Here is a 19329-nt window from a genome sequence, read left to right on the forward strand (position 1 = left end):
ATCCAAAACATTCAAATCAAGCAGTTTAGCACATGCATATGTGGTTGCCACCCCAGCAACCACATATGCACAAAAAAACAAAACACATCACTAGTTGTAAGTTAAGTAACATCTAAGTACAGGGGTCATGCACTCCTGTCCTCGAGGGCACCGATCCAGCATTTTTTTAGTGTAACCCTCCGCCGCAACACCTGATTCAAATGATCATGTTCATTATCGTGCTCCTGATGCTTCCTGATGAATTCATCAGCGGATGAGGGTTACGCTGAAAAAATGCTGGATAGGTGCCCTTGAGGACCGGAGTTGGTGACCCCTGTCTTAGTACATAACCAAATAATGACCTGCCATTCAGTTCCACCCTAAGTACTGAGACACTATGTCCATCCATCCATCCATCCATTAGCTACAGCTTTGTCCGAGCTTGGGTCGCGGGGGCTTGAGCAGGGAAGCCCAGACTTCCCTCTCCCCGGTCACTTTCTCCAGCTCCCCAGCCTAGTGACAAAGTCTCTCCAGCGTGTCTTGGGTATGTGCTATGTATTCAAACTACATTGACTCTTCAAAGAGCGTATAATTATGATGCATTTTTTAGGGCCCGAGCAGCGATTGCTGTGAGGTCCCTCTTGTTCTTTTCCAGATTATTATCAGGGCCCGAGCAGTTTCCGCTGCAAGAACCCTTTTGTTTTAGTATTATTATTACTATTATTAGGGCCCGAGCAGCGACTGCTGAGAGGTCCCTATTGTTCTCTAGATTATTATTATTCTCCGAGATGAATTGCTTTTTTGAGGGCACAGTTATTTTCACACTTATCGGGCCTGCTGTAAAATGTGATATTTTGGTGTATTCATACATAAAATCTAAAAAAAAAGATTTTTGGCGCCACCTAGAGTCGAAAACGGGTCCCGGCGTGTTTCACCTAGAGCAGGGGTGTCAAAGTCAAATGGACGGAGGGCCAAATAAAACATTTTGCTACAAGGTGAGGGCCGGCCTGTCCAATCTTAATTGAAAACAAAATTGAACCTACTGAAAACATAACAAACATATTACAATATGATTGGATAAAATAAGCAATATTTTCTTATGACTGTCAGTAATTTTTAATTTCAGCAGGCACAAAATACAAATGTCCTTTATAAAGAAATACTCATAACATGAACATTAAATGAATAAAGTGATATTATTCAAGGCACCATCAGTATGTTCTCTCATTTAGCAAAAGTGGGCTGAATTTAGGCAACTTCCAAATATAAATAATAACAACAATTTTCTATCATTGACTCACTGAAATAATTAAAAAAAATATTGCATCGAAATACAATCAAATAAAGTGCAAAAATCTCTTAACCAAAAACAAGAATTTCTTTGAGGAAAAGTCATATGTGCATATTTAACTTTTAAACTTGAACAGAGTAAAAACTCCAAATATGTAATTGCACAGTAATGTTCACTTCTTTGAGGCTGAGGCTGATACTTGGTGGTGTCTCATCTTTTGCACAAGTTCATCAATGTTTGGGGTCAGGCTTTGAGCTGAGGAAATCCTCAGACCTGAGTGAAGGTGTTCATCAGTAAGTCGACCTCTGTGTGATGTTTTGTTCAGCTAGAACATAGACAATGTTTGAGCAGCCTGGGTGCGCAGCTGCGGCATTGTGTCGGGGAGGAAGCGCGCAAACTCCACAGCACCCACTGCTGCGTATTTTGCCTTCAGCGCATCATTGCATTGGAGCTCAATCAACTCCATTTGGAGGTTTGGCGGTGAGCTTTCTAAATCAACTGCAAATGGATTACTGAGCAGTGCAAACCTGCTTTTTTTGCTTCAAAGTCAGCAAATCGGCGCTGAAAGTCAGCGGCAAGTACACTAATTTTATCAGCAAACTCTGCGCTCGGGACAACATTGGTGGATAGCTTATCTTTCATGGTTTGACAGCTAGGAAAGTGGCTCAAGTTTTCTTTCCGCATTTGTGCCTCCCACAGAGTCAGTTTGGTTTGAAACGCCTTCACTGTACTGTACAAATCAGAGATGACACGAGCCCGACCCAGCAGCTGCAGGTTCATTGCATTCAGATGAGTCATGATGTCAAACAGAAAAGCCATTTCACACAAAAACCTTTCGTCTCGGAGTTGTGTTGTGTCTTTCCCTTTGCTGTCCAAGAACAGACAAATCTCCTCACGAAGCTCAAAACATCTATGCAGCACCTTTCCCTGGCTTAGCCACCGCACCTCAGTGTGATAGGGCAAATCACCATGCTCCGTTTCTAACTTGCTCACAAATGACTTGAACTGGAATCTTTGCCACCAGTCCACTCCTATGTCCACACATCGCAGGTGCTCCGTCTGTTGTCAAACCCACAAGTTTGTCCCAAGGCAGCTCCATCTCGTTTACACATCTTGAGACCTCTTCATACAAATCATGTCCTGTAGTGGTGCCATGCATAGGACGCAACGCTAACAACTCCTCTGTCACGTTTAGGCTGGAGTCCACTCCGCGGATGAAAACTGACAACTGGGCAATGTCAGAAATGTCCGTGGTCTCGTCCACGGCCAAGGAATATGCGGAATTGTTAACAAGCTGCTCTTTTAGATTAATAGACAATAGGTCTACTCGCTCGGCAATGGTATTTCTGCTCAGGCTGACGTTTAAAAAGAGCTGTCTTTTGTCGGGGCAAACTTCGTCACAGACTTTAAGCATACAGTTTTTTATGAAATCGCCCTCTGTAAATGGCCGGGCTGATTTAGCGATCTCCTTTGCTAAAATAAAACTTGCCTTAACAGCAGCCTCACTTTGTGACTTGGCTTTTCTGAAGAGACCCTGTCAAGATTTGAGGCAACCTTCTGTAGCCTTTGTTCCATGTCTATAATCTTGTTTTTGTCCGCGTGTTTTGTTTCATGATGCCGTCTCATATTATACTCTTTCATCACCGCCACACTTTCTCCACATAGAAGACACACGGGTTTTCCAGCTACCTCTGCGAACATGTACTCTAACTCCCACCTTGTTTTTGTTTTTATGGTCCACCTTACGTTTTGCCATTGTTATGGGTATCTGTAAGATAACATTTACTGTTATGCTAATGTGATAATGTGTAATAATGTGCTAATAAATAATTAAATGAAACCGCCTCCCACTCTGCGCGTCCCCGTTGCATTGTGGGAAATGTAGTATTGGTGCGTAAATTATATCTGCGGGCTGCTGATTTGCAGCGGCCCACGGGCCGGATCTAATAAAAAATAATATCATCACGGGGGCCAGAAAAGACCCTCTCGTGGGCCTGATGTGGCCCGCGGGCCTTGACTTTGACATATGGGACCTAGAGCTATGAAATTTTTTAGGCATATGTAGGACATTCAAGACCTACAAAAGGCCAGCGCGGCCCATATGATACGATGTACAAAACCAGAATTATGAATTTTTGTAACCATTTTGGCCCCTTTTTGGATATTTGCAGGTACCAAACACCTCTTGATGTCTCCTAAATGGTTAACCCGATCAACTTCAAATTTGGCGTGCTCCATTATCAGACATTGGGCACACACAACTGGGCAAAAGTGGAGTGAGAGAGCATTCACATTTGCTGCCGTGTAGCTTTTGAATTTGCAAAATGCTATACAACTATGTGCTTTACATGTATATGCATCACATTTTAGTGCCACTCTGCTTGTTTCGATCAAGGCACATGTGACTTTTCTTTCTGTCTCTTTCTTTACAGCTAAAAACAGCCTGCAGTCAAATTTTCGTCTTATGACATTTTTATGGACCATTCGTTATAGTTATTTTGTTACTTAAGTCATTGATGTTCATAACCATAGCTTTTCACGTGAATTTTCACATAAATGTCATGTAAATTGTGACATTGATCACACAATTCTGACATATATAAATTTACAGCCATAAATAATCAGATACTCCTTGCAACAGCTGCCTTCATAAATCTTTGTCTAATTTAACTTTTACTGACCATCCGTTATAGTTTTTGACAGTTGGACCGGATGGCAGACAACTTTCTCATGACCTATTTGACTGTAAGCAGCGTGACCTTTATGACCTTTGACCCATCCATTGTTTTTAATTGACATATTGGACAGAAGGGAAGAGTGACCTACCTTTGTGACCTTTAACCCATCCATCATTTTTAATTGACAGTGAGAACGGGAAGGGACTTGACCTCTGTGACCTCAAACCCATCAATCAAATTTGCCTTAGATGTGACATATACCACATAATTATTCTCTCTGACAAACTTTTCTCATCCAGCTCCTCCATGGGGATCCCCAGGACTTCCCAGGCTAGCCAAGTCATAGTCTTTCCAGCATCAGCTGGGCCTGCTCCTAGTGGGACATGCCCGAAACACCTCACCAGGGAGGCATTCAGGAGGCATTTAAACCAGATTCCTGAGCCACTTCACCTAGCTCCTCTCAACTTGGGATAGGAGCAGCAGCTCAACTCTGAGCCCCTTCCAGATAACCAAGCTTGTATCCAGGTAGTATCCAGGATCTCCCTCTTTCAGTCACAACCCAGAGCTCACGACCAGAGGTGAAGATAGGTACTTAAATGAATCAGTAAATAGAAAGCTTCGCCTTTGGGCTTAGCTCCTTCACCACGACTGACCAATACAGAGTTCTCATCACAGCAGACACAGTAATGATTCGCGAGTAGAGCTCCCATTCTTCATGAACAAGACCCCAAGATACTTGATGTTGTGTATTGTCTGCCTAAGTTTGTCCCTTCAGGGATATGATTACAGCCATGTTTGTGTCTAGGTCAAATGAGTATAATACAAGTTGAAGTGCCTATTGTCATTGTCTCTTATTTCTTCATCTTTTGCCCTTCTACAACACCACAAAGAATAGAACAAAGTGGCGACGAGGATGGGATAGCACCATTAATTGTTTTTTCGACGTAAAGTCTAATTCGGTGTGTTGGATTCGCGCTTGTATCTCATAGTGTTGTGGCTACCTGCCGTGCCAGCCAACTGCTAAAGTGTGGACGGTCTGTACTATATCGGAGGGCAGCGCTGCTGCGAGGGAAAGAAACGGGAGAAAACGGACGAATAAGGACCTTTGTGGCATGAGGGAAGGACACTAATGCAGTGAGTCACGAAAAACAAATAAAAGGAAAATGGCAATAAGTACAGCGAACCGGAAGAAATTAGCACCGGGATAAGGCCATTTGCTGAAAGAGAGTTCTCAGCATGGCCGCGCTGGTTGGACATATTGGTCCATTTGAAGAAAACACAGAACAACGGCATTCTTACATGAAAAGGTTTGAGTATTTTGTCCTTGCTAACAACGTTAAAGCTGATGTTATTGTCCAAACATTTTTAAGTGTTATGGGAGGAAAGACATTCAATCTGCTGCATAGTCTAGTGCAACCTGCCAAACCGGGAGGCAAGTCTTATAATGAAATGTTAGAAAATATTAATGGATTACTATTCACCAAAGCCACTCATCATTGAAGAGAGGTTTAGATTTCATAAAAGGAACCAGGAAGAAGGTAAATCTGTTTCACAGTTTGTAGCTGTACTCAAACAGTTATCTGAACACTGTGAATTTGGACTTTCACTAAATGACACCATATGTGACAAGCTGGTGTTTGGTCTGTGCTGCGAGGCTATTCGGAAAAGGTTACTGACAGAAGCTAACCTGAGGCTGGAGAGGGCCATTGAAATTAGCTCATCAATAAAGATGGCTGCCAGAGAAGCGCAACAGTTAAGTATATCAAACCAAGTCGATAAGATGTCCACCGAATCTTCAAAGAAAGGAGCAACTGGCCATCAGGCACCAGAGTGTTGGTACAAGGACTTAACCTGTAGGAACTGTGGCAAGAAAGGTCACATCGAACGTGTATGCGGAAGTAAGAAGACTCAGACAGGCAAGCAGTTTGTTGAGGAAAAGAGAAGTGAGTGACACCGAAACAAAAAGGAGCATGTGAATAAATTGGAACAAGAACCAGATGAACAGAGTGATAGTGAGTCTGATGAAGATGCCGTCCATGTTTTATCTGTCATGGAAAATGATGACGATGGATACTAAACTAGTGCGGATGCAGGTGGGCACAGGTACACGTGTATCCATGGTATCAGAAGTTGTGTATAAAGAGAAGCGAAAAAACCTTTCTCTCTGAGAAACAAAGCTGAAATTGAGGACATACACTGGTGAGCCTGTTCCAGCATTGGGAGCTGTAACTGTGACTGTGGAATACAACATCCAAAAAGAGGACTTTTCCTCTGTACATCACCTCGGGAAACCGTCCAGCCCTGCTAGGTTGCCGGTGGCTAAAAATAATTAAAGTGAACTGGCAAGAAGTGTTCATGATTAAGGAGGGAGAAAATAGCTACCTGGAGGACATATTGAAGAAGTATTCCCAGGTTTTTAACTGAGAACTTGGCAGCATGAAAGACATCATGGTTAAGTTGACAGTTAAACCCGGTAGAACGCCAAAATGCCTGCAAGCTAGGCCTGTTCCATATGCGATCTGGCCAAAAGTTGAGGCTGAGTTGGAGAGATTAGTGAAGATTGGAGTTCTAGAACCAGTAAGCACAAGTGAATGGGCAACATCAGTTGTTTCTGTCACGAAAAAAGATGGAGCTCCAAGAATCTGTGGCGATTTCAAAGTAACTGTGAACATGGTTTTGGAAACAGAAAAGTATCCATTGCCTCTAATTGATGGCCTCTTCTCAGGTTTTGGCTGGAGGACAGAGGTTAAGAAAGAAAGATTTATCCCAAGCATATCTTCAGATGCATGTGGAGCATGAGTCATAGGAGCTGTTGACTATAGTGACACACAAAGGACAGTACAGGTTCCAGAGGATCTCCTTTGGGATCACCTCTGCTTGACCTTGTTTCAAAGAGCAATGAATCAGATCCTCAGTGGGCTTCAAGGTGTTCAATGCTACCTGGATGACATTGTTCATCACAGGAATTAGATGAGCAGTCGCACTTAACGAATGTGGAGGCAACACTACAACGACTGGAGGAGTATGGTCGGAAAGTCAGAAAAGAAAAGTGGGAGTTTTTCATCTGTTGAGTACTTAGGACATATAATTGACAGCACAGGTACCAGCAAGGCACCATCAAAGGTGAAGGCAATTTTGGAGGCTCCGTCCCCCAAACACGTGAGTCAACTGAGGTCTTTCCTTGGCTTGCTCAATGACTCTGCTAGATTTGTGTCTAACCACGCCAATAAGATGAAGCCACTAGATAAACTGCTCAACAAAGCATCAACATGGAAATGGAGAGCTGAATGCGAGACGGCTTTCAAAGATGTAAAAACAGCCCTTGCCAAATGTGAGGCTCTCGCCCACTTTGACCCAAAATTGCCACTTCAGCTGGCATGTGATGCCTTGCCTTATGCCGGGTGGGGGGTGGGAACTTTCACACGTACGCCTTCCGTGATGTCAGACTAGAATAAATTGCCCTCATGCACACACATACGCATTACTGGGCTACACAGGCTATTTTCCAGAACTTTTAAATGTCAATAAACCTGCATCAGCCATTAAAACTTGTCATTATATGTGATGCTGTCAAAACCTAAAACAATAAGAATTTAAAATAAATATACACTAAATTTTATGAAGTCAAAATGACAAATCACAGTTTAATATAAGAGGAACATCATTTCTTGAACAAAACTCGTTCTGTCTAGTTTAAAATCTGTTGTTTTCTTCTTTATCAGACAGTAGTAAGACTTAAAAACTTTAAAATTCGAAAGTAAAAAATAAATAACCTGCCAAAAAATAAAGAACCTCCCACAGCTCGCACCGCTACATCCATGGGTTTGGCCTGAAGAGCCATGGGAAATATTCCACATAGACTTTGCAGTACCGTTGGAAGACCACATGTTCTTAGTGGTAATTGATGCCCATAGCAAATGGCCATAAGTTGTTGCAATGAAGAGCACCTCTTCAGAGAAAACCATCGAAGATCTAAGATCTATCTTCATCCATTTTGGTCTACCACAACAACTTGTCAGTGATAATGGACCACAGCTAGTATCGGCAGAATTTGAGGCATTCATGGAAAAGAATGAGTCAGCACCTTATCATCCAGCTACCAACGGGCTCGCTGAAAGATTTTTACAAACTATGACGCAAGCTCTCAAGTCCTCTAAAGGCACACAATCCCTCAATCAATAACTCAGTACATTTTCATTGTCATTCAGAAATACACCTCATCCCACAACAAAGGTATCTCTGCTCAAGAGACAGCTCTGCATTCGACTGGACCTTCTGAGATCACAGAAGACTAAAGAGGTTGTTCATTGTCAACAGAGAGCTCAAATGGAACGACGGTGCAAAGCAAAGTTGAGAGGTTTTACTGCTGGAGACAAGGTGGTCGCCCGCAATTACAAATGTGTTAAGTGGACACCTGTCACCGTTGTTGCCAAAACAGGTCCTGTTTCGTACACCGTGAAAACCAACGATCATTTTATCTGGAGAAGACATGTTGATCAGTTGCTCCAGACGTCTGGTTCATGTGATGACTCATCTCAGGAGCCATCCTTTGTTCTCGAACTGGAAGTCCGTCGGAAGCAACCTGAGTTCTTAGGAGAGCAGCAGCAACCCCACCTCTGAGTTCTGCGCTGGACATCGCTACCAGCCCAGAAACTGCTCAGTCCTCACCCGGAGAACCATTAAATGAGTTACCCACAGGTCGTACTCATCCCAGAAGAAACCATCAACCTCCTGACAGATTGCAGGTGTAGTGTAGGAAGTAACCCATTACAGGTGGGGCAGAATAATTCCCAGGGTTCAGTCTGGATTGAGGAAGTCTACCCTCTCTCCGTAGTTCAGGCCAAAGATCCAGTTCAGCCATGTTATTTCATGTTCATTATGTTCATGTGATGGAGGCAGGGACTTTGAAGGAAAATATCGCATTGATGTACTCTTGACTTTTATTAAGAGTACATCAAAGCTAAGAGGAAAGTAATTTTATGTATTGTCTGCCTAAGTTTGTCCCTTCGGTGATACGGTTACGGCCATGTTTATGTCTATGTCAAATGTGTATAATACAAATTGAAATGCCTATTGTCGTTGTCTCCTATCATGGTCTCAGATAGTCTTCATCTCAGCCACTTCACACTCGGCTGCGAACTGCTACAATAAGAGTAGGAGGTCACGGGCTGAAGAATCCAAAAGCACCATATGATCCACAAATACCAGAGATGCAATGCTGAGACAAACCGGACGCCCTCAATACTTTGGCTGAACACCCCAATGAAATCCCAGAGGAACACGGTCAGAAGAAAACCACACTGTTCCTTCTGAATCCGAAGCTCGTCTTACTGAAGGACCCTCCTCTCAAAAGCTGGTTCTCACTGTCATTGCTTCTGTAACACTTTCTAAGTGCTTACAGTAATTTCTAATAATTGGACTAGTGCTAAGTTCGTCTACTAGAGAAGTGATTAAATAAAAACCAAATAAATGATCACGGACCAGGGAAAATAAGTTGAACAGCCGGCTTACTTTAGTTGAAAAGAAAACACACAATTAACATACAGCAACATACACACAGATAAACATAGAAGTCAACATGAGAGTGAGAAAATACAATACTATTTCCCTCTTTTGTTGATTTTGGTTTACTACCTTGTCTATTTTAACTTATTTAGTTTAAATTGACTTCTTTCTCAACCCGGGTTGTTATATTATTAAATTTGAATTTTATGTCTTTAATCTGTTTTGACTACACTCTAATTTCAACCATTTAGTATTATTGTTGTTTTACAAAAGAATAATACTTCACAGCATTACAATGGGAAATACAAGTGACAACGTTCAAGTCCAACAATTCGCGAATGCGTAACGTCAAATGTTCGTTGTCTAAGGTTCCAAGATTAAATCCCGATTTATAGTTCTTCTGGACGTCCTGAATGTTCGATCCTTATAACTGTAATCCACAGTGGTGAAGGGAAAAAATGGGTCGATCCTACCAGGTTCGTAGCAATGTTCAGTTTTGTCCAAGTTCTGTTTCTCCCGCACGAGGCACAATCCGCGGAGCTCAGGGTAGCTCGCCATCCTGAATCGCACAACTTGGAAGTCCACCGTCAAGAATATATCGTTCAGTGGGTTTGAACCGATTTAAAGATGTGGAAGACAAGTTGTGAACCGTACAAAAATCCTTTGTCGTGGCAAAAAGAATTAACAAGAGTTCCATTGACTTTTTTCTCTGTGTTTTCTCAAAAACTTCTCGCTGTGATACAAATACACCCGCGACTTCTCCAATAGCCAGAACTAAGAAAAGAAAGTCAAGTGCGCAATCATGGTCACGTGCCCATCCTGCTACGCGACTTCCAAAATAAAAATTAAGGGTCATTTAATCATTTAAATTGACCATAAAAATAATAATACGTACCAAATTATATTTGGAATGTTTTAATCTTTTAACACGCTTTTCAGTCATGCTAATCTATTTTGTGTTTACCAGGAAAGTAATTTATGACTATTTTATTAATAGACTTTTACTTTGGAAGGTCCATCTTAACCAGGGTTACACCTACGTGATCATTGAAGTTCCCTAGAAGAACAAGCACACACCCAAGGAAATCCCAAAAATGTGGATACTCTGAACTCTCTCTCTCTCTCTCTCATATATATATATATATATATATATATATATATATATATATATATATATATATATATATATATATATATATCACCCAGACGGGGTGGTATCCGAGTCATCCTCAAGCCGATGTTCCTAGGACTGCACTCTTCTGACTGAGGCTTCAGATGTTCCCGGGATTTGCTGTAACCACTTACGCAGTTTGGGGGTTACTGCCCAAAGTGCCCCCACTACAATGCAACCCTTGACCTTCCACGTCCGTTCCAGCTGCTCTTTCAACCCTTGATACTTCTCAAGTTTCTCACATGCCTTCTTTCTGATGTTGGCGTCAGCCAGGACCTGTTTATCATTCTGGAAGCTGAAGTCCCACAGCACCTTGTTCTCAGCCACCTTCTGTCGTATGGCCCATCGGGATTTAGGTACTTCTATTCCATACTGGTTGCAGATATTCCTGCACACTATCCCAGCCATTTGGTTGCACCTCTCAATGTACATTGATCCAGCAAGCTTACACCCTGCTAATATGTGCTGGACTGTCTCAGGGGTTTCTGTCCACAGTCTGCATCTTGGGTCTGGTCTACTCTGGTACTCTGATTAGTGCCTCTGTTCTGTCTGTCAGCCCTGGATTATCCAGCCACTGGTAGGATTTCTTGATATCAGCCACTTCCTCTGTTTGACGGTGCCATGTGAGTTTGTCCCTCCAGGTTGTCTGTTCCTCTTCTTCTGCACCCTCCTCAGGTTTCTGCTGCCTGAGACACTGACTTAACAGTTCATCAGAGATGGTTACTGGTTCTTGTTCTGGGAGGTTGCTGTGTGTATGTGTATATATATACACAGTGGGCCCCCGTGTTATGAACTTAATCCGTTCAGTGGCTACGCTCGTAACTCAAATTGCTCGTATGATGGGCAATCCAAACCTATGTTAATTAGTGAATGCGTACAAGGCGTGCAAAAACATCACGAGTTTATACACATATTCAAAATTAGTAACATAATCTACTGTACAGTTGAATTAAATAACATAAATATACAAAGGAAAAATGACATTTACCTTTGGGGCGACGTGACTTGAGCTGGTGGTGGGTGGAGGCGGAGGGGAGCAGAGACGAACCCGCAGAATTCTTTTTTTCTTAAACGAGAACTTTTCTTAAACGAGAACATATCACCGGCAATTTTCTTCTCTTTAATCCATAATAGAAGAAGCCTCTCCATTTTGTTGTTGACCGAGGTCCGTCCCCTGGCAAGGAAAGTCTTGCCCTTAGAAGATTGCCGAGCGGTTACTGCCATACTCACTAGCAAGGTTAACTCTGTGTGCAACTCCTTCGTTTTTTTTTTTTTATTATCTCCTGCTTTGTTTCTATTGTCATCATCCTCTTACTTCTTCCTTTGCTGCCGCTTGCAATTTTAGAAGCCATGTCTAACAGATAAAGTTTGCAAAGTCTTCACACCACACCGACCAGCTGTGCCATCAAGCTAGATGAAGGTGTTTGGCCAATAGCATATTGGCATTTCTGTGACTGACTTGACGCCAGCCAATAGCATATCCGCATCTCCATGACTGAGACCGTGACTGTGACCTTAATCGACCAATAGTATAATGGCAGCTCCGTGACTGAGACCGTGACTGTGACCTTAATCGACCAATAGCATATCGGCATCTCCGTGATTGAGACCGTGACTGAGACAGTGACTGTGAATGCCTTAATTGACCAGTAGCATATCGGCATTTCTGTGACATGCGAGAAAAGTTGTTTTTGTTGATACAGCAAACTGAAAAAATAAGGCGGACACACTGACCGGCATGTTGGATGGATTGTAAGACGAAAGGTTTGTGCGTAAGAGGGGGACATAAAACGCCGCGGTCCACGTTGGTAAGATGAAAAATACGTAAAAACGGGAGTTCGTAAACCGGGGGCCCACTGTATATATATATATATATATATATATATATATATATATATATATATATATATATATATATGTACTGTATATATACACACACATACGCACACACACACACGCACACAAACACACACACACACACATGTTCTGAAACCTTTGGTTCCAAGATACCAGATTGTTTGTGACCCACAGAGCCAAAATTGTTAGCAGGATTATGGGTATTTTCTATCGAATCGGCAGTTGTCTGGGATGCTCTATCCATGGAAGTTTGAGCCGCTACCTCTGTAGAAATGTTCAAAACCTGACTAAGGACACATTTTTATCCTGATGCATTTAGCTGAACTGTTTGACCACCACTCTCTTCTTTTTCCTACCTGCACCCTTCTCTTGGCTTCGAGATGGGACTAGTTGGCGATGAACTAATTGAATGCTGCTGTGAGGATCTGCACTGACCGACCGGAGTGAATTCAAAGGTGTGCCACCCGAGGAAAGGCCCTTCTGTGGAGATGGACTGGCCGGGCCTAATTATGAGGAGCATCTTACCTGAAGCCGTCTTACAGCATCATCTCATCTTCGCAATTGACATATTGCTCAATATGGAACAATGTGTTATCTTAGCACTAGCCTCTATTGCAGTCTGATGAGCCTGAAAAGGGGGATTTTTCTAGCTGCGGTCCCTTCTCAGGGTTTCTTTTTTTTCCCCAAGTAAGGTTTTGAGTTTTTCCTTGACCTTTTGGGAGCTATGTTCAGGGGATGCTGTTGTGTATTTGTTGATGTTTATTGTGATTTTCTTCACTTGTGAAGCCCTGTGGTGATTTAAGGCTATACAAATAAATTTGATCTGTTGACCTAGGTGATATCTGAGACAGTATGATTCCTTCACTCTTCATATCACCCATCTAAGGTATCGGCTCATAGCATGAAGGACCCAACTTGGCTGACAGTGTACTTGCCAGGTAAAAGGATTTACAGTAATTGCCACTTTTAGACTGACAAACACTATCAGCATGACGAACAAGGAAGGATGAATTTTGTTTACATTTATGAGCATTTCTGCCGAGCGCAATGTCTTACATACGAACACTACATACAGTACATTTTATGACATTTGATAAGCCTAAATTAAAAAGTAGTTCATTCACTATTTGGAAATAGCAATAAATATGAGATTGGCTTGGTTACAGATTCAATGGTTTTATGACAAATGAATCAGCCGGTTTGGTAAAAAAATAAAAATAAAAATTAAAATAAAAAATTTAAAGAAAACAGTTGGAAATATAATATATAAGCTACTTTGTAAAGCACATGGGGTAGTGGCAAGTACGGACTGTGATTGTCTTGAGGGGGTTACTGGCTGTGTGACACGCAGGGTCTATGTCCTGATTTAAGCCTGTCTAGTCTCACTGCAGGGGCCGTGTTGGTATTAGGGGCCACACACACAGTTTGTGAAAAGAGAAATCATTAATGAATTGTGAAAAGAAAAAAAATGGAAACGGCTAAAGCCATTATCTGGTGCAAGGGCTGCTGATTAAAAGCACTGTCTGTGTGTGTTTTGTGAGAAAAGTGGTCAGAAGCTATGTTAAGGCTGAAGTCTAGAAGCATGGAGTGGCACGGGGAAACAAGTACAAGTGTCAAAAGATGTCTGAAAAGAAGAAATAGTGGCTTGCTGTGGTTTTTACTCATTAAAACAAATAGAGGGGACATTCCCAACCTTATGCATGTCAACCCAATTTATTTACCCTGCACGAAGTCGCAGTAAGCTCACAACATAAAGAGTGCAATATTTTTGGAGTTGGAGTTGAAAAGAGAGTACTGGTGAGAACGATAATCACATACTACCAATTGTTGTCAAAATGTGTACTGCAAAGACAATGTTGCTGCAAACAGTATAAAAGTGCTTCCAATCTAGGCATTTGAGACAATTTTTTCAGGATTGAGTGTGCAATCATAGCACTGGACTCTAAAGAGGGTGCCTCCTTTCTCATGAAATAGACGGAAATGTTTGGGAGTGATGTTTCAGGATTTCAAATTTGTAATGCTTTTGGGAGGGCTGCAAACTCATTCATGACATTTAATTTTATGGGGAAAAACTGATTTAACACATTAAATTGATTTCCGAAATTGGTCGTGGAAAGAACTCATTTGTTACCATATGAATACACTTTTAGGGGAAAAACAACAACTTGAACATATAATCATTACATATTAGTGAACAAAATCAAGATAAATATTCTCTCCCAACAGATTTCACACTTCTGGGAATGCTCTTGATAGGATTTTTGAAGATACTTTTACTGTATGGTATTCAAACCTTTCACAAATAATGGTAACTGCATTATAAAAATACATTAATACTGAAAGACATCATATACTAAAATATGGCCATCTAGGCGCTGTTATAGATGTGAGGAATGCTTGCTGGATTTTGAGTGCCAGTCCACGAAAAACTGTGTAAATTACAGAAATAAGGGAGTTCTGTAGTGTGTTACAATATGTATGTGTATCTGTTGTTGGCTGTCTGCAGTCCTGCCTTACCGTTCAACATCCCAGATGCGAAGAGGGGAGAAGTTCTGACAACAAGCTGTGCCGGTTACAAAAGAACTACACACAAACACAGAAAGACAAAACTGTGACCAAATGTATTTAAACCACACAATTTAAAATAAAAAGATGTTAAAGAGCGACTTTGTTGGGTTGAGCATTCACACTAGTATAATGGGTCTGTATATAAAATAGGTCAGTATGTAAAAATGAAGTTTAAACAAAATACTAGCTCAATAAAAACTCAGAAGTGATTCAAGATGTCATTTTTGCCAGCTTCCATGCACTTCAATAATTGAAAATTTCAAAGAGGGGATGGGTTGGAAACGTTTGGCTAGAGCGTTTGGGCAAGATACACTAAAGCATTTTATCTAGCATGAAAACCACATAGCACAGCATGCACATATAAATCTGTGACACGATTTACCAATAGCATGCACTGAGAACGGCACTTTTTAAATGTGTAAAATAGCTCTCATACAGGTAGTATGTTTGTGTCAATGAATATGCAAGATGCAGCATTTATTTATGATTTGGAAGAAAAGGAAGAGAACATGTAAATGGATGACAGATAGATAGATGGACATATACAGTGAACTATGAAACCTGGAGATTGCATTCGTTCAAATAAATTTCAATTGAAGGTGCAGAGTTAAATAAACACACATACCGTATTTTTTGGACTATAAGCAGCAAATTTTTCATCATGATTTTAGCCCTGTGGCTTATAGTCCAAGTGCGGTTTATCTGCTGGTTTTTCACACCAGTCACGCAAAAGTGTGTTCAAGAAGTCGGTTTGTGGAACAACTATGAAATAGAACTGAAAAGATGTGAATCAATGACTGTGCTCAAAAAGAGCTTTAAAATATGTTATTAAAAATATTTTTTAAAATAAGGTCCAAATTGAATAAGATTTTGTATATTGTATATTACTGTATTGTATATTATATGTAAATTTGGTATACGGTATACAGTAAATATGATTGTATTTATAAATTTATGATTGTATATATTATTTATTTGCAGTGTGTGCAATGTTCACTAAAATAATCTATCTATTAAACAATGAGAGACAGAATGCTATCGGTGTATTGATTTCGAGTTACTGCTATTTAACTCTGCAGTATTCTCTTGGTAATATCCATCCATCCATTTTCTATAACTATACTGTTAGGACTAAATACGCAGTCTGTTAAAGACAGGTTGTTGCAGTTGGTAGACAATTAAAAAATATATAAAGAAAATGTAAGTTTCATATTGCCATCATATAACTGCGTCTTATAGTACAGTGTGGTTTATCGGTGGTAAAAGATATTTTTTTGCTCAATTTTTGCTGCTGGTAGTATGGTAGTCTGGAAAATACGCAATATGACATGACTTTAAAGGTCCAAAATATATTGTTGCTAGGGCCAAAATGAAAATGTTTGGCTAAAACCGAAAACTAGAAACGATTGGCTGGAAAACCGAAACACCAGAAGAAAAAGAAAAAAAAACATACCGGTAATTTCTTTGCATATCACTTATGGCAGCTACTCTACTTTGGGAATTGACAGTAATGTCACACGCAGCGTCCTGCACAATTCTGAAAATGATTGATGAACAATCAATAAAACTGCATAATACATCTCTGAATATTATTCTTTCTTCAGTGTTTTAACACCCTTTAAAGGCAACACATTTTATTGTGCTCCAGTTTTTCTACAGTAAATTTTACAATAATTATATACAACAAAGGTAGGTTTATTTATTTATTTATTTTGGGTTAATTGACATACCAACCACTATAATGAAAGACAGAAACCTAGTTATAGCATGAGGAATTGCACACCCAAGTGACTAGACGGTCAATTTACTGAAATTAAGATTAAAAAAGATTAAGATTAAAGATAAAAAAAAAAGTAATTTCACCCCCATAATTCTTCTTGATTTACAGCATGTCAGCTATTATAGATTTATAAGAAGCCCACATTATTTAAACATTTGACAAATATTTTTTCTGTCTGAGTTGGCAATGTCCGACTTCATTTGAATGCATCACATACACACTATATTGATAAGCAATTTCTTAACATCCTTAAATAGCGTTTGAATTAGATTTTTTTTTAAAGCTTGAGTCTGTATGTTGATAGCTCTGTAATGTTATGGCAATCAAATCAAGTGGTTTGTTTTGAAACAGGCCAATCTGCTGTCAATGGCGGGCTGACGGCCCATTTCTTGCCCGCAGAAAAACAGTGAGTGTGGCTTGTGTGACAAACACGCTGTACTCCCAAAAAGGTCCCCCAATGTGCCATCTATTTGAGAAACACAAGCATTGCAGGGACATGATGAAATGACTGAATTTATTTAGATTTTTTGGGGGGTTGGAAAAGTTTGGCAGATAGTATTAAATAGCCGGACGGGCCATAGTTTGCCCATGTCTGCTCTTGTTTATGAAGAGGCGAGAAGATAATAATGACCTTTATAAAATCTAATTATTAGGGTGATGTAGGGCTGCTGTGATTGGCTGGCAACCAGTTCAGGGTGTCCCCCGCCTACTGCCAGAAGCCAGCTGAGATAGGCACCAGCAAGCCTGCGGCCACTGTGGGGATAAGCGGTTCTAGAAAATGGATGGATGGATGGATGTAGGGCTGCACAATTAATCAAATTTTAATCACGATCACGATATTGGCTGCCTCAATTAATTACACTGATCCTCGGCGATATTAACATTTAGAAAGCTGGCATCATACATGTCAAACCAAGCACTTTCAGCCATCCTACCACCAGGGGGCAAATGCAAGGTTAAGACTTCATTAAGCTTAAGAAATAGCAAGGGAGCAAATGATGTAGCAGCGGCAACAGGGAGAGTGGGACGCGATGACGACGCCGAAGTTGGCGTTGTTAGTGTGCTCCCGAGATTTGAGATTTGAATTCAACCTTAAAGCCTTTAGATGGTAATGTTTCTCACATGTTTGCATGACATAAGCGTCTGCTTTTCTCATGTCGTAATATACCATGCTAGCCATACAATGCTGTCAATTGACACTTATTTCGGAAAATGCGTTTGGCAAAAAATTGGAATAAATTCGAAATGACTGAAAATTGCATTTCAAATGTAGTTTTCAGTCATTTCAACCCTAACCCGCGTTATGGAGCGTGTCGAGACACTGACACATTGTGTTGATACTGTGTTGATATTGTGTCATCAAATACTGACACCTGCTGGATGATAAAAATCTCCGCAGGCAACCCTGTTGACAAACTGAACTGACCTAGTGTATACTGGGGGCGTCACTTGACCTAATAAATTAGAAATTATGACAAATGATTGTAAAGTATTAAATCTAATGAATAAGCTTATGTCAAAACTGTCAACAATGTCAAAACTGTCTTTAGATATATGTTTATAGTTAAATGTCAATGTGCCCAATGTAAGACAATGGGACTTTTTGAAATAGAAAATGAGTTTTTGTGGGAAAACTTAGAGTAAGAAAAATACATGCAGTCCTTTAGTGAATATGTAGACTAGGGTTAGGGTTGTACTATTTTGATACGGGAAGTATTTTGATACTTCCCGTATCAAAATTTTGATACGGGAAGTATCAAAATAGAAAAACACTTATTTACCCGAGAAGTGAAGAAAGTGTGAATTCCGGTCTGGGGTCGAACTACGGACTCTTCCGGCATTGGTCTGGTTTTTTAGCCGCCATACTAAGCAGCCATTTGCTGTCTGACAGATAAACTTTGAATTGAGAACGAATGGTACTGTCTCCCATTGGGAACGACATAGATAAAATGCTTCGACTCCTTTCATCTCACCCCACGTTGAGTTAATTTGGTCCACCTTCCCCTTGTGTGTCTACCAATCAGCTCCCCCTGCCTATTGTCTCTCTCCCAGCACATTCTGTCTAGTTGTGTGTATATATTTAAGCCCCGGTTTTGTTCCTGCATGTTGTCAGATCATAGTCATATGTCATCAGTCTTGTGTCACCAGTCGTTGTTTGTCTGTGTCTCCCCATGCCAACCTGCCCTTTAGTGTTTTCCGTGTTACTGCGCCCCTATAATTTTGGAGTGTTTGCCTTTCTTTTTTCTTACGCTTTTTGTTCCTGCCAGCCCTTAGATTAATAAATGTGGATAACGCCACACACTCTCTGCCTTGGAGCCTCCTTGGACCTCGGTTCTCTACCTCTGCATTCACGCCATCCTATATTGCTGCATCGCCACCCCGTGACACTTCGTGCCACGTTTTTGCCATGTCTTGGGTGGATGTTTTAATTCGATCAATCAATCAATCAAATTTTATTTGTATAGCCCTAAGTCACCGAAGTCTCAAAGGGCTTCACATA

General features: G+C 40.8%; 1 protein-coding gene across 3 annotated transcripts in view; it reads right to left on the bottom strand.

The window, feature by feature from the left end:
* The window catches only part of fbxw4 (F-box and WD repeat domain containing 4), a 74593-nt gene that overhangs the window by 9420 nt on the left and 45844 nt on the right, over positions 1–19329 (bottom strand). For 2 of the 3 annotated variants that reach the window (XM_088421641.1, XM_088421643.1), the window contains one exon: positions 14999–15064. The exons of the other annotated variant lie outside the window; for it this stretch is intronic. In XM_088421641.1, coding sequence (XP_088277767.1) covers positions 14999–15064 — 66 coding nt within the window. The remainder of the gene's footprint in view (positions 1–14998; positions 15065–19329) is intronic. 3 annotated transcript variants of the gene reach the window in all.

Source organism: Hippichthys cyanospilos, chromosome 8 (assembly GCF_059441005.1).
Source record: "Hippichthys cyanospilos isolate Australia breed blue-spotted pipefish chromosome 8, RoL_Hcya_1.0, whole genome shotgun sequence".
NCBI lineage: Eukaryota > Metazoa > Chordata > Actinopteri > Syngnathiformes > Syngnathidae > Hippichthys > Hippichthys cyanospilos.